This window comes from Dunckerocampus dactyliophorus, chromosome 8 (genome assembly GCF_027744805.1).
Source record: "Dunckerocampus dactyliophorus isolate RoL2022-P2 chromosome 8, RoL_Ddac_1.1, whole genome shotgun sequence".
Lineage (NCBI taxonomy): Eukaryota > Metazoa > Chordata > Actinopteri > Syngnathiformes > Syngnathidae > Dunckerocampus > Dunckerocampus dactyliophorus.
The window spans coordinates 21,627,886-21,641,955 of NC_072826.1; the positions used below are offsets into that span (position 1 = coordinate 21,627,886).

The 14,070-nt window shown below is 38.5% G+C and overlaps 1 protein-coding gene across 19 annotated transcripts in view; it reads left to right on the top strand.

The window, feature by feature from the left end:
* The window catches only part of LOC129185874 (R3H domain-containing protein 2), a 67,545-nt gene that overhangs the window by 33,950 nt on the left and 19,525 nt on the right, over positions 1–14,070 (top strand). For 10 of the 19 annotated variants that reach the window (XM_054783459.1, XM_054783458.1, XM_054783463.1 and 7 more), the window contains 12 exons: positions 72–233; positions 331–556; positions 1,488–1,529; positions 3,033–3,119; positions 3,218–3,341; positions 5,602–5,680; positions 5,931–5,990; positions 6,289–6,429; positions 8,400–8,508; positions 10,720–10,815; positions 11,178–11,227; positions 12,000–12,053. In XM_054783459.1, coding sequence (XP_054639434.1) covers positions 398–556; positions 1,488–1,529; positions 3,033–3,119; positions 3,218–3,341; positions 5,602–5,680; positions 5,931–5,990; positions 6,289–6,429; positions 8,400–8,508; positions 10,720–10,815; positions 11,178–11,227; positions 12,000–12,053 — 1,001 coding nt within the window. In that variant the 5' untranslated portion in view covers positions 72–233; positions 331–397. The remainder of the gene's footprint in view (positions 1–71; positions 234–330; positions 557–1,487; positions 1,530–3,032; positions 3,120–3,217; positions 3,342–5,601; positions 5,681–5,930; positions 5,991–6,288; positions 6,430–8,399; positions 8,509–10,719; positions 10,816–11,177; positions 11,228–11,999; positions 12,054–14,070) is intronic. The other 9 variants (XM_054783464.1, XM_054783465.1, XM_054783475.1 and 6 more) reach the window with 3 other exon arrangements.

Sequence of the window (14,070 nt, forward strand, 5' to 3'; positions counted from 1 at the left end):
TCTTTTAAAATAGGCCTATTAATAAACAGCTTGTGAATTTTTTTTAAACAATGACCTCTCTCCCTCTCCAGCCCAAACCTAAAGGCTAAGGCTGACTATGGACTGCACTTTGCCTCCTGCTGCAGTCCGACCCAATACACTGCCATAGTGGGTTCTTCACATCATCTTCCTCTAAGTGTTTTCCATCCACACTTGCTGTAAAACGTGTACAAACGATCTGACACCACCTGGAGGTAGCTATCATGCATACATTATATACACAGATTTTGTGTGTTTATGCTGACTTCTGTTACAACTTCTGACTTTTTTTTCCCCCCCGCAAACATTCAGCAACTCCCGGGTCCTGCACCCAACCTCCCTTCCCCCGTCTCCCACCCTCTCCCTCTCCCAGAAGAAGATGTCAGTCAGCCTGACAGCAGACATCCAGAAGGAGGGAGAGAGTGGGCCACTCATCGAGCCCTGTGGTCGAGGCAAGACCTCCCCTCAACCACAGGGCACCAAGGAAGGGACAGGAGAGGGTCTGGAGCTTGAGGATAGCACCCCGCAGGATGTACAGGTGAGGAGGAAGGAGCAAATCATAGCACACAACTCTTTCCAGTTGACTTGAGTATCGCAGGCTGTGCGTGCACCAACATAGGCTTCATCAATTCATTCATTATTTGAAGAGCATGTATCAGGAGTTATCTGGCTGTCTTTTCCTTCTCTGGAAAAGACCCTACCTTTCCATTCTCTTATTTACACACAAAACACCCAGGAAGTTGTATCCGTGGCTGCTCCAGGAAACCACCTTGAAATAGACTTAAGACATCCATGCAAATGCATAACATTAAAGCGCAGACATGACGACATAAATGTTAGCAACACTAGGTAAAGTGCTAACATTACCCTCATATTTTAACATGAACATCAAAACAAAATGATCAAAGTTACAGTTCCCACATCTGTAGCTGACTGATGGGACAGTTGGCAGAGCTCCAGATTTCACTTTAAGAAATGTGTAGAGAAGCCTACGGACGGGTCAGAAACAGTATCATGTCAATGAGGAAGAGGTTTTTCCTTCATGATAACTGGAAAAAGTGCAACTTGAAAACCACCTCTATCAAAAGTAACGCAAACAAGTAAAGGAAAGATTGAATTTTCTCACGTTTGGTGCTCATAAGATGGTTGAAGGGACATGCATTACTCTTAGAACATCATTAAGAAAGTCCATTTTGCATATTAGGGGACCTTTTAATCCCAATCAAGTGCTATGTTTTACAAAACACTCTCATGACATACGTATGCATGATTAACAAATGGAAGCTGAAATGAATCTGTTTAATAAACATAAATATGTTCATGAACTTCTGTGGTTCCATAATGATTTTTAAGCCAGTCCTCCTTTTCTCATACAAAAATCAATAGCTCACCACAAAAGGGTAATATAGAAGAATATTTTTCATGTCCGCTGTGTAACGTTTCACTTAAAGTTCTCATATGCCTTGCAGAAACGCGCTCCAAACCACAGTCACGGCAGGAAAAGGGCCAAGGTAAGCTATTGAAAAATATTGTCCTGATTTTCTAAATCATAGATTAAACATGGTCAAGCAGTGCCAGTGCTTGAGTGTATGACTATAGAGTTTATGTGTATTTGTGAAGATCGGATAATACAGGTTCTGAGTGGAAAAGAGACTAGAAGCAAGTTTATTCTTGCACCCAGCGCATGTCAATCGTCAATGGCCATTCTCAAAACAAACAACACATTCCGGCCCTCGAAATAAGAGCGCTCTTTGTCACATTTGTCTAATTCTTAATAAAAATATCATACACGAATAACGCGATTAGAATTACATCTGTGACTCCGTCTTCCTTAATCACAAGGACGGATATTACAGTTTGTTGAAGATTTTGCAGCAATATGTGCTGAGGCTGACATCCCATTAGAAAAGTTAGCTAAGCTACGTCCATTTCTCAATTACTGGGCAAAATGGGCCAATGATGTATTGCATCAATAAATGGAAGGATTTTTGCATTTTATTCACTAACCCAAATAGCACATACTCTGTGCTGGTAAAATAAGTGGAAAACGTAAAAAACTGAATTCTAAAAAATTAAAACTGAATTTGGGAAAAAATAAAACGGATTTCATAGGGCCCTAAGAGAGTTTGTTGAAAAAAAAAGTAATATATTCTAAATCACACCACACATTGATCTATAACCATGTCAAATGATTACTCCTACCCTAAAAGTATTTTGCACACCCATTTTCTTCCCCAATTTTATCTTTTATTGTAATATTGTTGGTCATGCTGTGTAATAAAGTCAATTCAGCAAGACTTTGGTTGCATTATTTTTAATGCTTTGAAGAGCTATTTTCAATTCCATATTACATATTCAATTCCAGAAATTCATGTTTGTAGCAAAAGCTTAATATTATTTAAAAAAACAAACAAAGCAAAAAACAGTCGGCATCGACAAGACTATAGAAAAACTCTGATTACAAGCCAAAAAATGTGGATCGGGACATCCCGAGTGATTAGCGGTTTACTGTTGTAACTTGTCTGAATTGGATCGCGCTCTTTTTGTTTTGAGTCCACATAATCTGCCTACGGAAAGCATCCTAATGAGCTCTGTTGTATTAAGCTTCTCTGTGTTTGCCATCTGATGCTTAAGCCCCACCTCCATTCCTCAAAGAATGCATTTTTTTTGTTTTGTTTTAAAGGGAGATTCATCAGTTATTTATGTTGCAACACACAGAACATATGTCAACCCTCCTGTTTTCTCCAGGAAACTCCTGTATACAGTATATGCCTTTTTTCCCCCAGCGCCCTCCTGTTTTAATAGTTTCTTTTATTTATTTATTTTTTATTTATTTAGGTTTTTTTTTTTTTTTTTTATTCCTGTCGGTTATTGTTTGATATCTGTGTCGGTAATGAAGTGCTGGACTATATTGGACACTGGTAATATTGATAACCCAATATTGAGCATCTGTGATATTGTTTATTCAAGCTACTTTGTGTCATTTTGATGTTTTTGTCTTCATTACGTTTTAGTCTAATGCTAAACTGAAGTTGGTAAGGAGTCTGGCGGTATGTGAGGAATCTTCTGGTCTGTTCTCTAACGATGGCCCTCCAGAATCGGTACGGTTCCTTTTATGATCTAACATGAAATGCTGAACACACCACCCTCAATCTGCGTGTCGTTTTTGGTAAATGTTGCAAAGTTGTTTTCCCTCCAGGATATCATACAGCTCCACATCAGCTGTCCATCAGACAAGGAAGAGGAGAAGTCCTCCAAGGATGAATATGAAAATGAAGAAAAGGAGAAGAAGGACAAGACTCCGCGAAAGATGTTGTCACGGGGTAAGGTTTTGTTTTTAAAAACATCAGAGGTATGCTGTCACATATAGGATCTTTGACTAGTGTTTTTTCAGGAGGTCCTTAAAAACAGAACAGCACTCCTGTCATGTAGATGATCCTTGGCTAACATTTTTACAGTACAGGCGATCCCCGCTATTTGTCGGGGTGGCATTCTACCACTGTGACTGACAAAAAACAGAGTAATTGAGACGCCCATAAAAATGTCTGTTGTGACACTCTAACACAAACAAACAGGAGTTCAAAAACTGCCACCCTCCCTCACTTACAATGCAACCAAAAATAATACAATTAACCTTGTAGGACCAAATGGGACAAAATGGGGGATTTTTTTTTTTTAATGTATAATGAATTAATTATATCAATAAATAAATCTTTAAATAATTAATTAAATGTGTCATTAAATAAATACATCAATAAATACATATTTTAATAATTAATTAAATGTGTCATTAGATAATTAACTTAATTCACTTAATGTAAAACCATATAATTTCACTATTTAATCATGTCATTATTTATTTAATAGTTTATTTAATGATTAATTATTTTATTAATTATTTAATGATTTAATTAATTCATCATTTAATTATTTCATGGACTTGTGTGTGCAACTTCATGAATTTATTTTATCTGCCACAAGCACCCATCAAAGTTTGTGGGCGGGACTAATGCGAATCTAGTCCAATGATTACCTTGGTGTGAAGCTCTGAAGTCTGAGAACATACTCCAAATTTCTCGGGAGTTGTGGAAGTGGGATCTGCTGACCTAGAGTGCGTAGCAGTAAAGACAGAGGAATTTATTGAAGTTGTTGGAATTATTTCCACACTTTATGACCAATACAGTATATTGAACGAGAGTGGCTGAAAATTTAGAGGAAGTACCCCAGAACTTCTACACCTACACCAGGGTTCATGGACACACACTTCAATAAAGTCTTTACTGCTACGTGCTCTGAGTCAATGTAATTACCACATGGACAATGCGTGTATTAAAATAAATACTTACACGCTAATATACATGTAAAAAAAAAAATATAATTTTCTACTACTTCTTAACCCGCAAGACATGCTGGTAACCCGTTGAAAGTATGCCTTGCGGTTTGTAAAATGGCATAAAATCTTGTTTTGCATGTAGGCAATATGCCTTGAGGATAAAATACAATTTTTTTTGCATGTACATTAGTGTGTACAAAATGTATATGGCAAAGTGTGTGTGTGTATATATGTATCATACAAAAAGTTAGGGATATGCACAGCCTGTTATGTTAGAGTAGAGCAAGTTGTGCATTAAATGTGTTCAGTATTGAACATGTTGAACGTGTGCATTCAAAATTAGAGAAGCTCAAATTAAATTCACCTGTAAAGGTTATAGCAGTAGTACATTTTAGGTTCATCCTGAAATGTATCTGAAATATCCCTAGCTTCTTGTGAGATGTTTATGTACAGTATATGTATGTATGTGTGTGTATATACTGTAATATGTGAAGTCAACTCAAGCTATACCAATGTAGGGTTAAGGCACATGAAATGGGTTTTCTATCAATAATCATCCTAATTATGGAGACTAGAAACACTAATGGCAGGTTTTCCTGCAAATAATAAAAATAACAATGTATCGATAAAAATCCTCAAATCCACTCTAGGTCCTAAAACAGCAGAGTAGTCTTGTCAAATAAAGGATCTTTGAACATATTGCTTGTGTTGTCATCATACAAAGTAAGAATACTAGTGAAGGGACAAATCCCCCATTCCTTAGCTTTCTGAAACTGTGGCCCCCAGTACAATTGAGTTGAGCGGACGCCACACAGATCCATACTTGGAGGCGTATTAACATCCAGACTAGTTTGGTGTCAAGGTAATTCCTCAAAGTATGTTATGTTTCTTTCCTGTCTCTCTAATTATCCACCTCCCTCATCCTTTCGGCAGAGACCCTCAGGCATCATTAGACTCTGAGAGCAGCACATATCAAATGGCCTATCCTTACTGTTTAGTGTAGTGGAAAATGGTGGAAAACGATCCTTCGAATATTGTCTGTCTGTGTCTCTCTGTGCGTGCTCGTATATGTGTAAGAGGGCACAGAACAGCAACAGCTTTACTTTTCCTGATGACGGGATGCTGACAGATGTGTTGTAGGTCACTTTAACCATTATGTTGAGCGGCGGTCTTGACTCCCCATCTCCCTGTTGCTATCTGATACTCTATCATTGCATCCACATTTGACTTTCCTCTCTGTCTCTTTGTAGACTCCAGTCAGGAATACACTGACTCCACGGGTATCGACGTTCATGAGTTTCTGGTCAACACACTGAAGAACAATCCCAGGTGGGAGCTTGATGCTCAGTCAGTGATCTAATTTCCACATGCATTGGCAATATCATTGTACAATGATCCAAATTAGACAGAGCAGATTGTTTATATACTGCCATAAGTTTTAGTTGCAATCATGATGATGTGCAATTAACTTTTTGACCGATAGAATGACAGAGAAAGTAAATAAATAAATCCAAGTCAATGAATATAAACAACTGAAGCCACTGATCTTTCTCCCATGTCCCCCACTTTGGCCTACCAGGGATCGAATGATGCTGCTCAAACTAGAACAAGATATCCTGGAGTTCATTAATGATGACAAGTAAGTCATGTTCTTCAAGTGTCTATTTCACATTCATTTGTATTTATTTATAGATCAAGCCAAGGTGATAAGGTTGCGAGTTGATAAGGGGCCGGTTTTATCTGTCTCTGGTAAAGATGCTGTTTGTTGGAGATTTGTTGGTTGTTGGCTTATCAATGCCAGAGTAGTCAGATTTCCAAGCGAGCGTGATTCGTCATGATAGCACGATGACAGATTGAAATCTCATTCTATTTTTTAACACCAAGTGCAATTTTTTGTCCAACTGTGTGTGTGTGTGTGTGTGTGTTTTAACTTGTAGTAACCAGTATAAGAAGTTCCCCCAGATGACATCTTATCACCGTATGCTGCTGCACCGCGTGGCTGCCTACTTTGGCATGGATCACAATGTGGATCAGACAGGCAAGGCTGTCATCATCAACAAGACGGGCAACACGCGCATGTGAGTGTTTGTAAGCACCTTAGCCAAGAGCTAAGAAATGCTAGAAATGACAACTTTATTACTGTACAGTAGATTTTCCCAGGGACCACCAGCGAATGGCAAAAAAACACAAGTAATTGATACGCCCATAAAAATCCAATTCCAAACCCCCCTGCTAGCTTGGCGTTCTCCTCCAATTTCGAATCAACATTTGCAATGAAAGTGGCTGTTAGAATTATTAGGTTAGACTCAGCTCCAGAGCCCTACCCTTCTCTCTTCATTTGCTATTGTTCACGGTCAAAATAATCCAGGTGTAAACCCGAAATAGGCCTCACATTCTTATAAAGCATTTAAAGTATAAAATGTATAGGTACTCACCTCTAATTTATGATGATGTAAGATGATCCATGAACAGGTGGAATTGGAGTCATGTTGTAAGCAGTCACAGCACGCAGCTATGGTGCATTGAAGGACTGCTGAACAAAGTGTGAAATCTCATTGACGAAAGAACATTATCACCGAAGCATAAAAACAGACGTACAAATTGTAGACATAACAGTAGTAAATCTATGCTGTACATTTTACCTGTATCACCTATTTATAAATTAACAATTTACAGTGAACGAGATTTGGACCACAAATCTTCAAATTTGCAGGGCCATGAAAGTTGAATCCACTGTATTTGTGTCTCAAAAAGTATTTTTGTGACACAATGTTCTTTATAGCAACATATAGCACATTTGTGGCAAAATATGGCTGTTGGTGGCAAAATACTGTGTTTTGTTCCAGAATATTGTGTACTTTTTTATCTTAACTTTATCAAGGTTTTTCAAAAATACTGTAAATTGTATAAATCATGCTGCTTCGTGGCTGAATATGGCCTGTTATTAGTGTAAGTATGCAAATTTCAGCAAATGTTGTGTATTTTTACTTTTTTACTTATTTTAAGGACAAACATTGTTAAATGAAGTAAAATACAAATATAAGGCATTCAGAAGACTCATTCAAAGATGTTGCGATATGTAGTATTCTGTCACTAGGTGTCAGTAATGTTACTGTAATGTTTGGTGAGACACACAAGCACCAGACTTGATCGACTTTTATTGCAGGTTTGAATGATTTCACGACAGGCACAATATTCCCTAACATGGGCTACTTTTGTGGCCGTAACCCACCTCAAGCTAAAACTCAACTCTGAACTCCGGACGTCACTTCCTGTCTGCCTGCCACTCTGCTCCCCTAGCACCAGAACACATTTACAGCAACACACATGAGCATGAATCCTATGCCTTAAATGGCTTATTTTCTCCAGTTATGTCTACTATTGTATATTGGGTCATTCGAAGGTGACTATAGGGGTCATATTTCATGTCTAGAGGGCTCTAATAATGTTAAAAACCGTATTTAGAGGGTTGTAAACAGGTTTTCTGCGCTATATTGTATATTATACGCTATAATATTCCATTTAAAAATAAGAAATCGTACTTGGCGGAAATTCACTTATCGCAGTCTGGAACCAGTTAACTGGAATAAATGAGGGGTTACTGTATGCAAATACAGTCATGGAAAAACCTATTAGACCACGCTTGTTTCTTCAGTTTTTTGTTCATTTTAGTGCCTGATACAACTAAAGGTACCTTTGTTTGGACAAATATAATAATGACAACAAAAATAGCTCTTAAGAATTATATATTTTTGCATTACAATGTTATAGCTATTCAAGTAAGAACTCAAGTGATTTTGGTTATTATCAAGAAAACCATGGACGTTGCTAGATATCAGCTCTTAAATGAAACTCTTATGAGCTATATTTGTTATCATCATTATATTTGTTCAAACAAATGTACCTTTAGGCATTTAGGTACCAGTCATGAAAATGGATCAATAAACTGAAGAAACAAGCCGTGAATGCTAAATGGTGAATGTACGGGGATCCACTGTGTACTGTACGTTGACAGTCTCATGCTTTGCACCTGCTTCTTTTTTTGTAGCCCTGAGCAAAGGTTCTCAGAACACATCAAGGATGAGCGTAACGTGGACTTTCAGAAGAAGTTCATTCTCAAGAGAGATGATGCCAGCATGGACAAGGATGATAATCAGGTATGTTCTACAAGTGCAATCTACAATCTGCATTCTTCACATTCTTGCAAGCATTTTATTATATCTTCTGAAGGTAAAATATTATAGAAATGACACTTATATGAGTATTTAGCGTGAGCACTAGGGGTGGGCGATACATTTTATATCCCGATATAAATCCTCCCAATGATAAGAAAATGAAGTATACTGGTAGAAGTGATAACTTCAAACGCAGTGTTGATCACGTGCATTCCTGCAACAAACCTGCGCGCCGCGGTGCACTGTATTGACGCGTTGGCGCTTCACGTCTACCGGCAGCATGGTCCAGCGGTGGCGGAGAAAACAGAGCGAACAGCAAAACAACCAAGAGAGAGAAAATGAGCATGGCTGAAGGTGGAGGAGAAGCGTTGACTATAGATGAAGAAATTGTTGGTAAACGTGAGGTACCTCTATAATATGGACGTGGTTTGGTTTCGAGCAGAGATGCAACTCAACCATATACAGTATTAGCCTCACGGTCCACTACGTAGCCAGCGACTCGACTTTGAAGTCGTCCTGTCTCCAGGCAAGTTTTTTTTTCCCGGAGGACCACACAGGTGAAAACACCGCAATTGAGTTGAAGGATTTTCTCCAGGAATGGGACTTAGATGAGAAGAAACAAGTGTGTGTAACTACTGACAGTGGATCTAATGTTGTGAAAGCAGCTGCCTTCAACAACTGGAATAGACTGGTTTGCTTCTGGACACTCTACACAAGTACTTTTAATTAAATGATTTTGAATTATGTCGGTTAAGGTTTGTAACTTTTTATACAAGACTCTGCTGAATTTAATTATATCGTCATCGTCATACATCCCAAAAATATTGTGACACATGCTAAGGTCCATATCACCCAACCGCAGTGAGCACCGTTATCTACCACTGCATTAACCATCTTGGGCATGGAATTGAGCAGAGCTGCACAGGATCTTACTGGAATCCTCTTTCACTCTTCCATGATGACATCACTGGTAGAGCTGGTGGATGTTACCTGTGACCTACCTTCCTTCAACGTGAGGATGCCCCACAGGTGCTGAATTGGATTCAGGTGTGGAGGACACATACTTCACCACTTCATCACCTTCACCTCCATTCCTCAGCAAGGCACTTGTCATCTTGGAGGTGTATTTGGGCTAGGGGTGTACCGATACAGCTTTTTCACTTCCGATACCAATATTGCAGCCTCGAATATCGTCCAATAATGATATCAATTAGATATCAGCACAAATAAGTCATGCTTTTATTACTTATTTTGTGTGTGGGATATTAGAAAAGGCTTCAACAAGTGATATTGATCAAACAAACCACAAAAATCAGCAACAGTAAGAATGAGAAAAATGGACCCATTTACCTCTTTAAGCATGTGAGGTATAGTTTTATCCACAATGTATTGGCAGCTAGGTATAATGTAGCGAGGTTCGAGGTGCTGAATTAAGCGTTTAAACCTGACTTTACTCACCACCGACAGGGGCTGGTCGTCTTTTCTGTCATAGCCAATGACTTCTTGTCGTCCCGTGGGAGTGTCCTGTGTGATGACTTTGGTCATATTAAACTTCCCCGGTTCTGTGCCACCGCGGGAAACTTGTGCATAGCATGTTTTGCACTCAGCTGCAACATCTTTTTCGGACTTTAACAAAAAAATACACACGGCTGGCATCACTCTTACTTGATGCTTAACACGTTAGCACATGCTGTTGTTGGGATCACATGGGCTCTATCCGGCTGCTAATGTCGGCCTGGTAACCGATATCTGTATCTAATCAGGACACCCCTAATTTGGACGGCTTATGGCCATGCAGCCGAGTTTCCCCAAGGGAGGGGATCATGCTCTGCTTCACAATGTCAGAGTACATGTTAGAATTCATTTTTCCCCTCAAAGAACTGCAGCTTCCTAGTGCCAGCAGCACTCATGTAACCCCCGGACGATGACACTACAACCATGCCTGACTGTAGAAAAGATACAATTATCTAGCTACTACTTGTGTTGCTAGCTATTTAGACAATGATGGCTGTGTTGACTTTAACTGAAGTCATGCCTTTTTTTAAAGAAAGATTTCTTTAAAGAAAGAAGTCTGTGTGTTTAAATTTGCTTTCCAGTCACCCAGATGATTTTGTGGCATATTTCTCTCTAATTTATATATATGTGTCACTTGTGCTTTTTATGTCCCCATCCCCACCACCCTCTTCATGTTAGATACGTGTGCCGCTGCAGGACGGGCGGCGTAGCAAGTCCATCGAGGAACGAGAGGAGGAATATCAGAGGGTACGAGACCGAATCTTTGCCCGAGAAGTAAGTTTTTGATCTGGGTATATAGTACACAAGGATGCAATCACATGCAATCAATTAATAAATACTAGCTACTGTTTCCATCTCCTCAACATTGAAATGATAGTTGCAGGATACTCTAGTCTAAATTAATCCGGCACACCCTGGATTTACCAGATGAATATCGGATGAGACTTTATTATTTACATTTATTGACATCATCTCGGCGGTGTGTTGAGGTCTGCCATTGTTTCTGTTAAATCGTTTTTGACCTTCTGTATTGACTTCAGCTAGTTTGAAAGAGATGTGAAACACTTTCCGTAAATACCGTATGTACAATATGGGCCATAAGTGCCTCTGTGAATGAAGCGTGTCATAATGTGCAGGTGTCCTTTTTCTTACAGTCTTCTCAGAATGGATACATCAACGACAACAGGTAAGATGATGCAGTGCTACTTGCTTTTCTTTGTGTCTTCCATAATAACGGCAGCGTTCACCAATAAGTGGTACCACCTAAACCTAGTTGCTTATGTATCAATCTAACCAATATAATGACTTCTATGAACATATGTGGTTCATTGTAAACTGTTTTGACAAGTCATAAAAATATGGTGGGAATTAAAGAATTGTGGCAATGTTTTCTTGAAGTATCTTATTCCAAAGCACCCTGGTCATTGAAGTTGAAAGAGTTAAGTACATTAGGCAGAGAAAGTGGTTGTCAACAGTTGCGAAAGTTGCCTTGTTTGCATTTTTTTCCTTCATTCCTCCTTTCCAGGGTCACAGGTCCTACGCCAGGGGTCACCAACGTTTTTTTCTTGCGAGAGCTACTTTTAGAAAATGAAAATGGCCACGAGCTACTCATTTTTGTAGAAATGATTTTGATACCTTATTTCAACCCAAACAGATCAAATATGCTTGTTTTACCAAAACATTCACAAAAGGCTGCTATCCACAACTCACATTTTATGTTTCAGAATACATTTCTTTGTAGTGTTCTCACATTAGCAACTGAAAACCTGAATGAAAAGCAGGCTTGCGGGCGCCTCATGTGGTCGTGGGGGGCAACCTGGTGCCCGCGGGCACCACGTTGGTGACCCCTGTCCTACGCCATGCCTACTTTCCCCCTCATCCCCCAAACCCTCTCTCTGACCTTCTGTCAAGTGCAGTCTTGTAACCCCAGCGTTTTCTCCCAATATTAACCCCAACAGACTTTCCACTGAGGGCTACTGCTCTAGCTCTCAAAAGAGGAGGCAGATCTTTAGGTATTGGGGTGCTGTTGACCTTTTTTGCGTGTGTGTTGCCATGCTCATATTTGAAAGTGGATTACTGTAGTGATGATAGTGGTGACTTGTGATCTCTGCTTGGCATAGTCCGCTGATTGATTGATTGATTGATTGATTGCCTATTCCACTCTACTGCACCGTGGGGCTCCCCGTGGCACATGCATGGCTGCTTTGTAGTTTCACTGAGGACTGACTGGTGTACTTACTGTACCTTTCTACCTACCATCCACCTGCCCATTGTATAAAGTTGTTGCATTCCTCCACAGCAACATGTTTGTTATGTGGTTGACCTATCCTTGTAGCTTTTGCAAGCATGTCATACATTGCCATATGATTGTCAGCAGTAATGGAGCCAAAATAAAAAAGATTCAAGAGATTTTAGTGGTAAACTGAAACTAAAATGTGTATTTCCGTATTTATAACGGCCTCCACTCTAATAGATGACTTTTCTGCTGAATTGCAAACCAAAAAAAGCAGCACCTGCCAGACCAAGTAAGCAATTCTTTCTGTTGAATTGCAGTTTGGAGTCTTCCAGTTTGACTTGACATTTGTTCCATCAGCTGTACTATACATGTATTTTTAAGTGAGGAGGTTTTTTTTGTTTTTTTTTGCATTTACTTGATTTCTTTAAGATAGATGCTTTCTATGTTCGCTTTCTCAGTTACATATTACAATGTAGTGCATGTTTTTGCCTCTTAAAATATGATTATTGCTGTGGGTTGTGGTCAAAATGATTTGGAAGACATGCTAGTATACATGTAAAACAGTTATTTTCAACGTTTTATAATCATTAATGCTCAATGACTCACGGGCAACTATTTCATAAGTCCCGCCCATGCCCCCGCAAAGACATTTTGCAACCAGTCTTGTTCATATTTAAAGACATACCTGTCAGACCACTAAAGGTCTGTATGAAATTTCATAGTGACTTGGCTCAACACAGCGTTGAGCTGTGTGAGATATTTAAATACAATTATGGGGTCAAACTATGGGGTTTGGTTTGGTTAAATTTTATTTGAACATGCATGCAAATTACATTGGAATACGTGACATGATTCATTTCACAATTCCACATGTCCAAAAGGAGTCAGAGGAAGCAAAGTTTATTTAATCCTACCCCCCATCCATTCCACATCTTGTGCAGTACATATTACTCACTTCCTGTATTCCATATGTGATGTTTTAATACATAGAGTAATATTAAGATAATGTTACAATATGATGATGTAATTACGATTTTTCACGAATAATATAATAATCCATATAATAATAAATAAATAATACATAAAAACAAGCATAACAGAACAATAAATATAATAATCAGTATAATACTTAATAAATAAAGTAAAGACAAGCATAATAAAGCAAGTTCAAGATTCTTCTGCCTTGTATTTAGCAAACATCAACTGCCTGTATTGTTTTCGAATTCACTCATCTTGGTGCATTGTTTGAGTCCTTTGCTCAATCCGTTCCATAATTTAATCCCGTATACTGAAATGCTGTGGGTTTTTAGCGATGTTCTCGCGTGTTTCAGTGTTTCAAATTTAGTTTTTCTCTAAGATTCATATTTCTCCTCTCTTATAGAGAAGTATTGTATGACATTTTTGGGTAGCGAGTTATTGATAACTTTATGCATTATTTTAGAGGTTTAAAAAGTTACTGAATCAGCAAATTTTAATATTTGTTTGTATGTATGGTTTGTATGTATGATTTTTATGTTGTCTATACGCGGCATTATGAATTATCCTCACCGATCTTTTTTGCAGTACATTTAGTGACTGAAGATTGCTTTTATAATTATTACCCCATATCTCCACACAAGTTAGATATTGTAATTCCAAAGAACAGTAACGAGTGTGGAGTGATTTTTGATGAAGAACAATTCATTATTCAATATTGAAGTATTTCTCGCCACCTTTTGTTGTATATTTTTGCTATTTTTCATCTATTATGTTCCCCAGAAATTTATTTCCATTCACCCTTTCAATGTCCACTC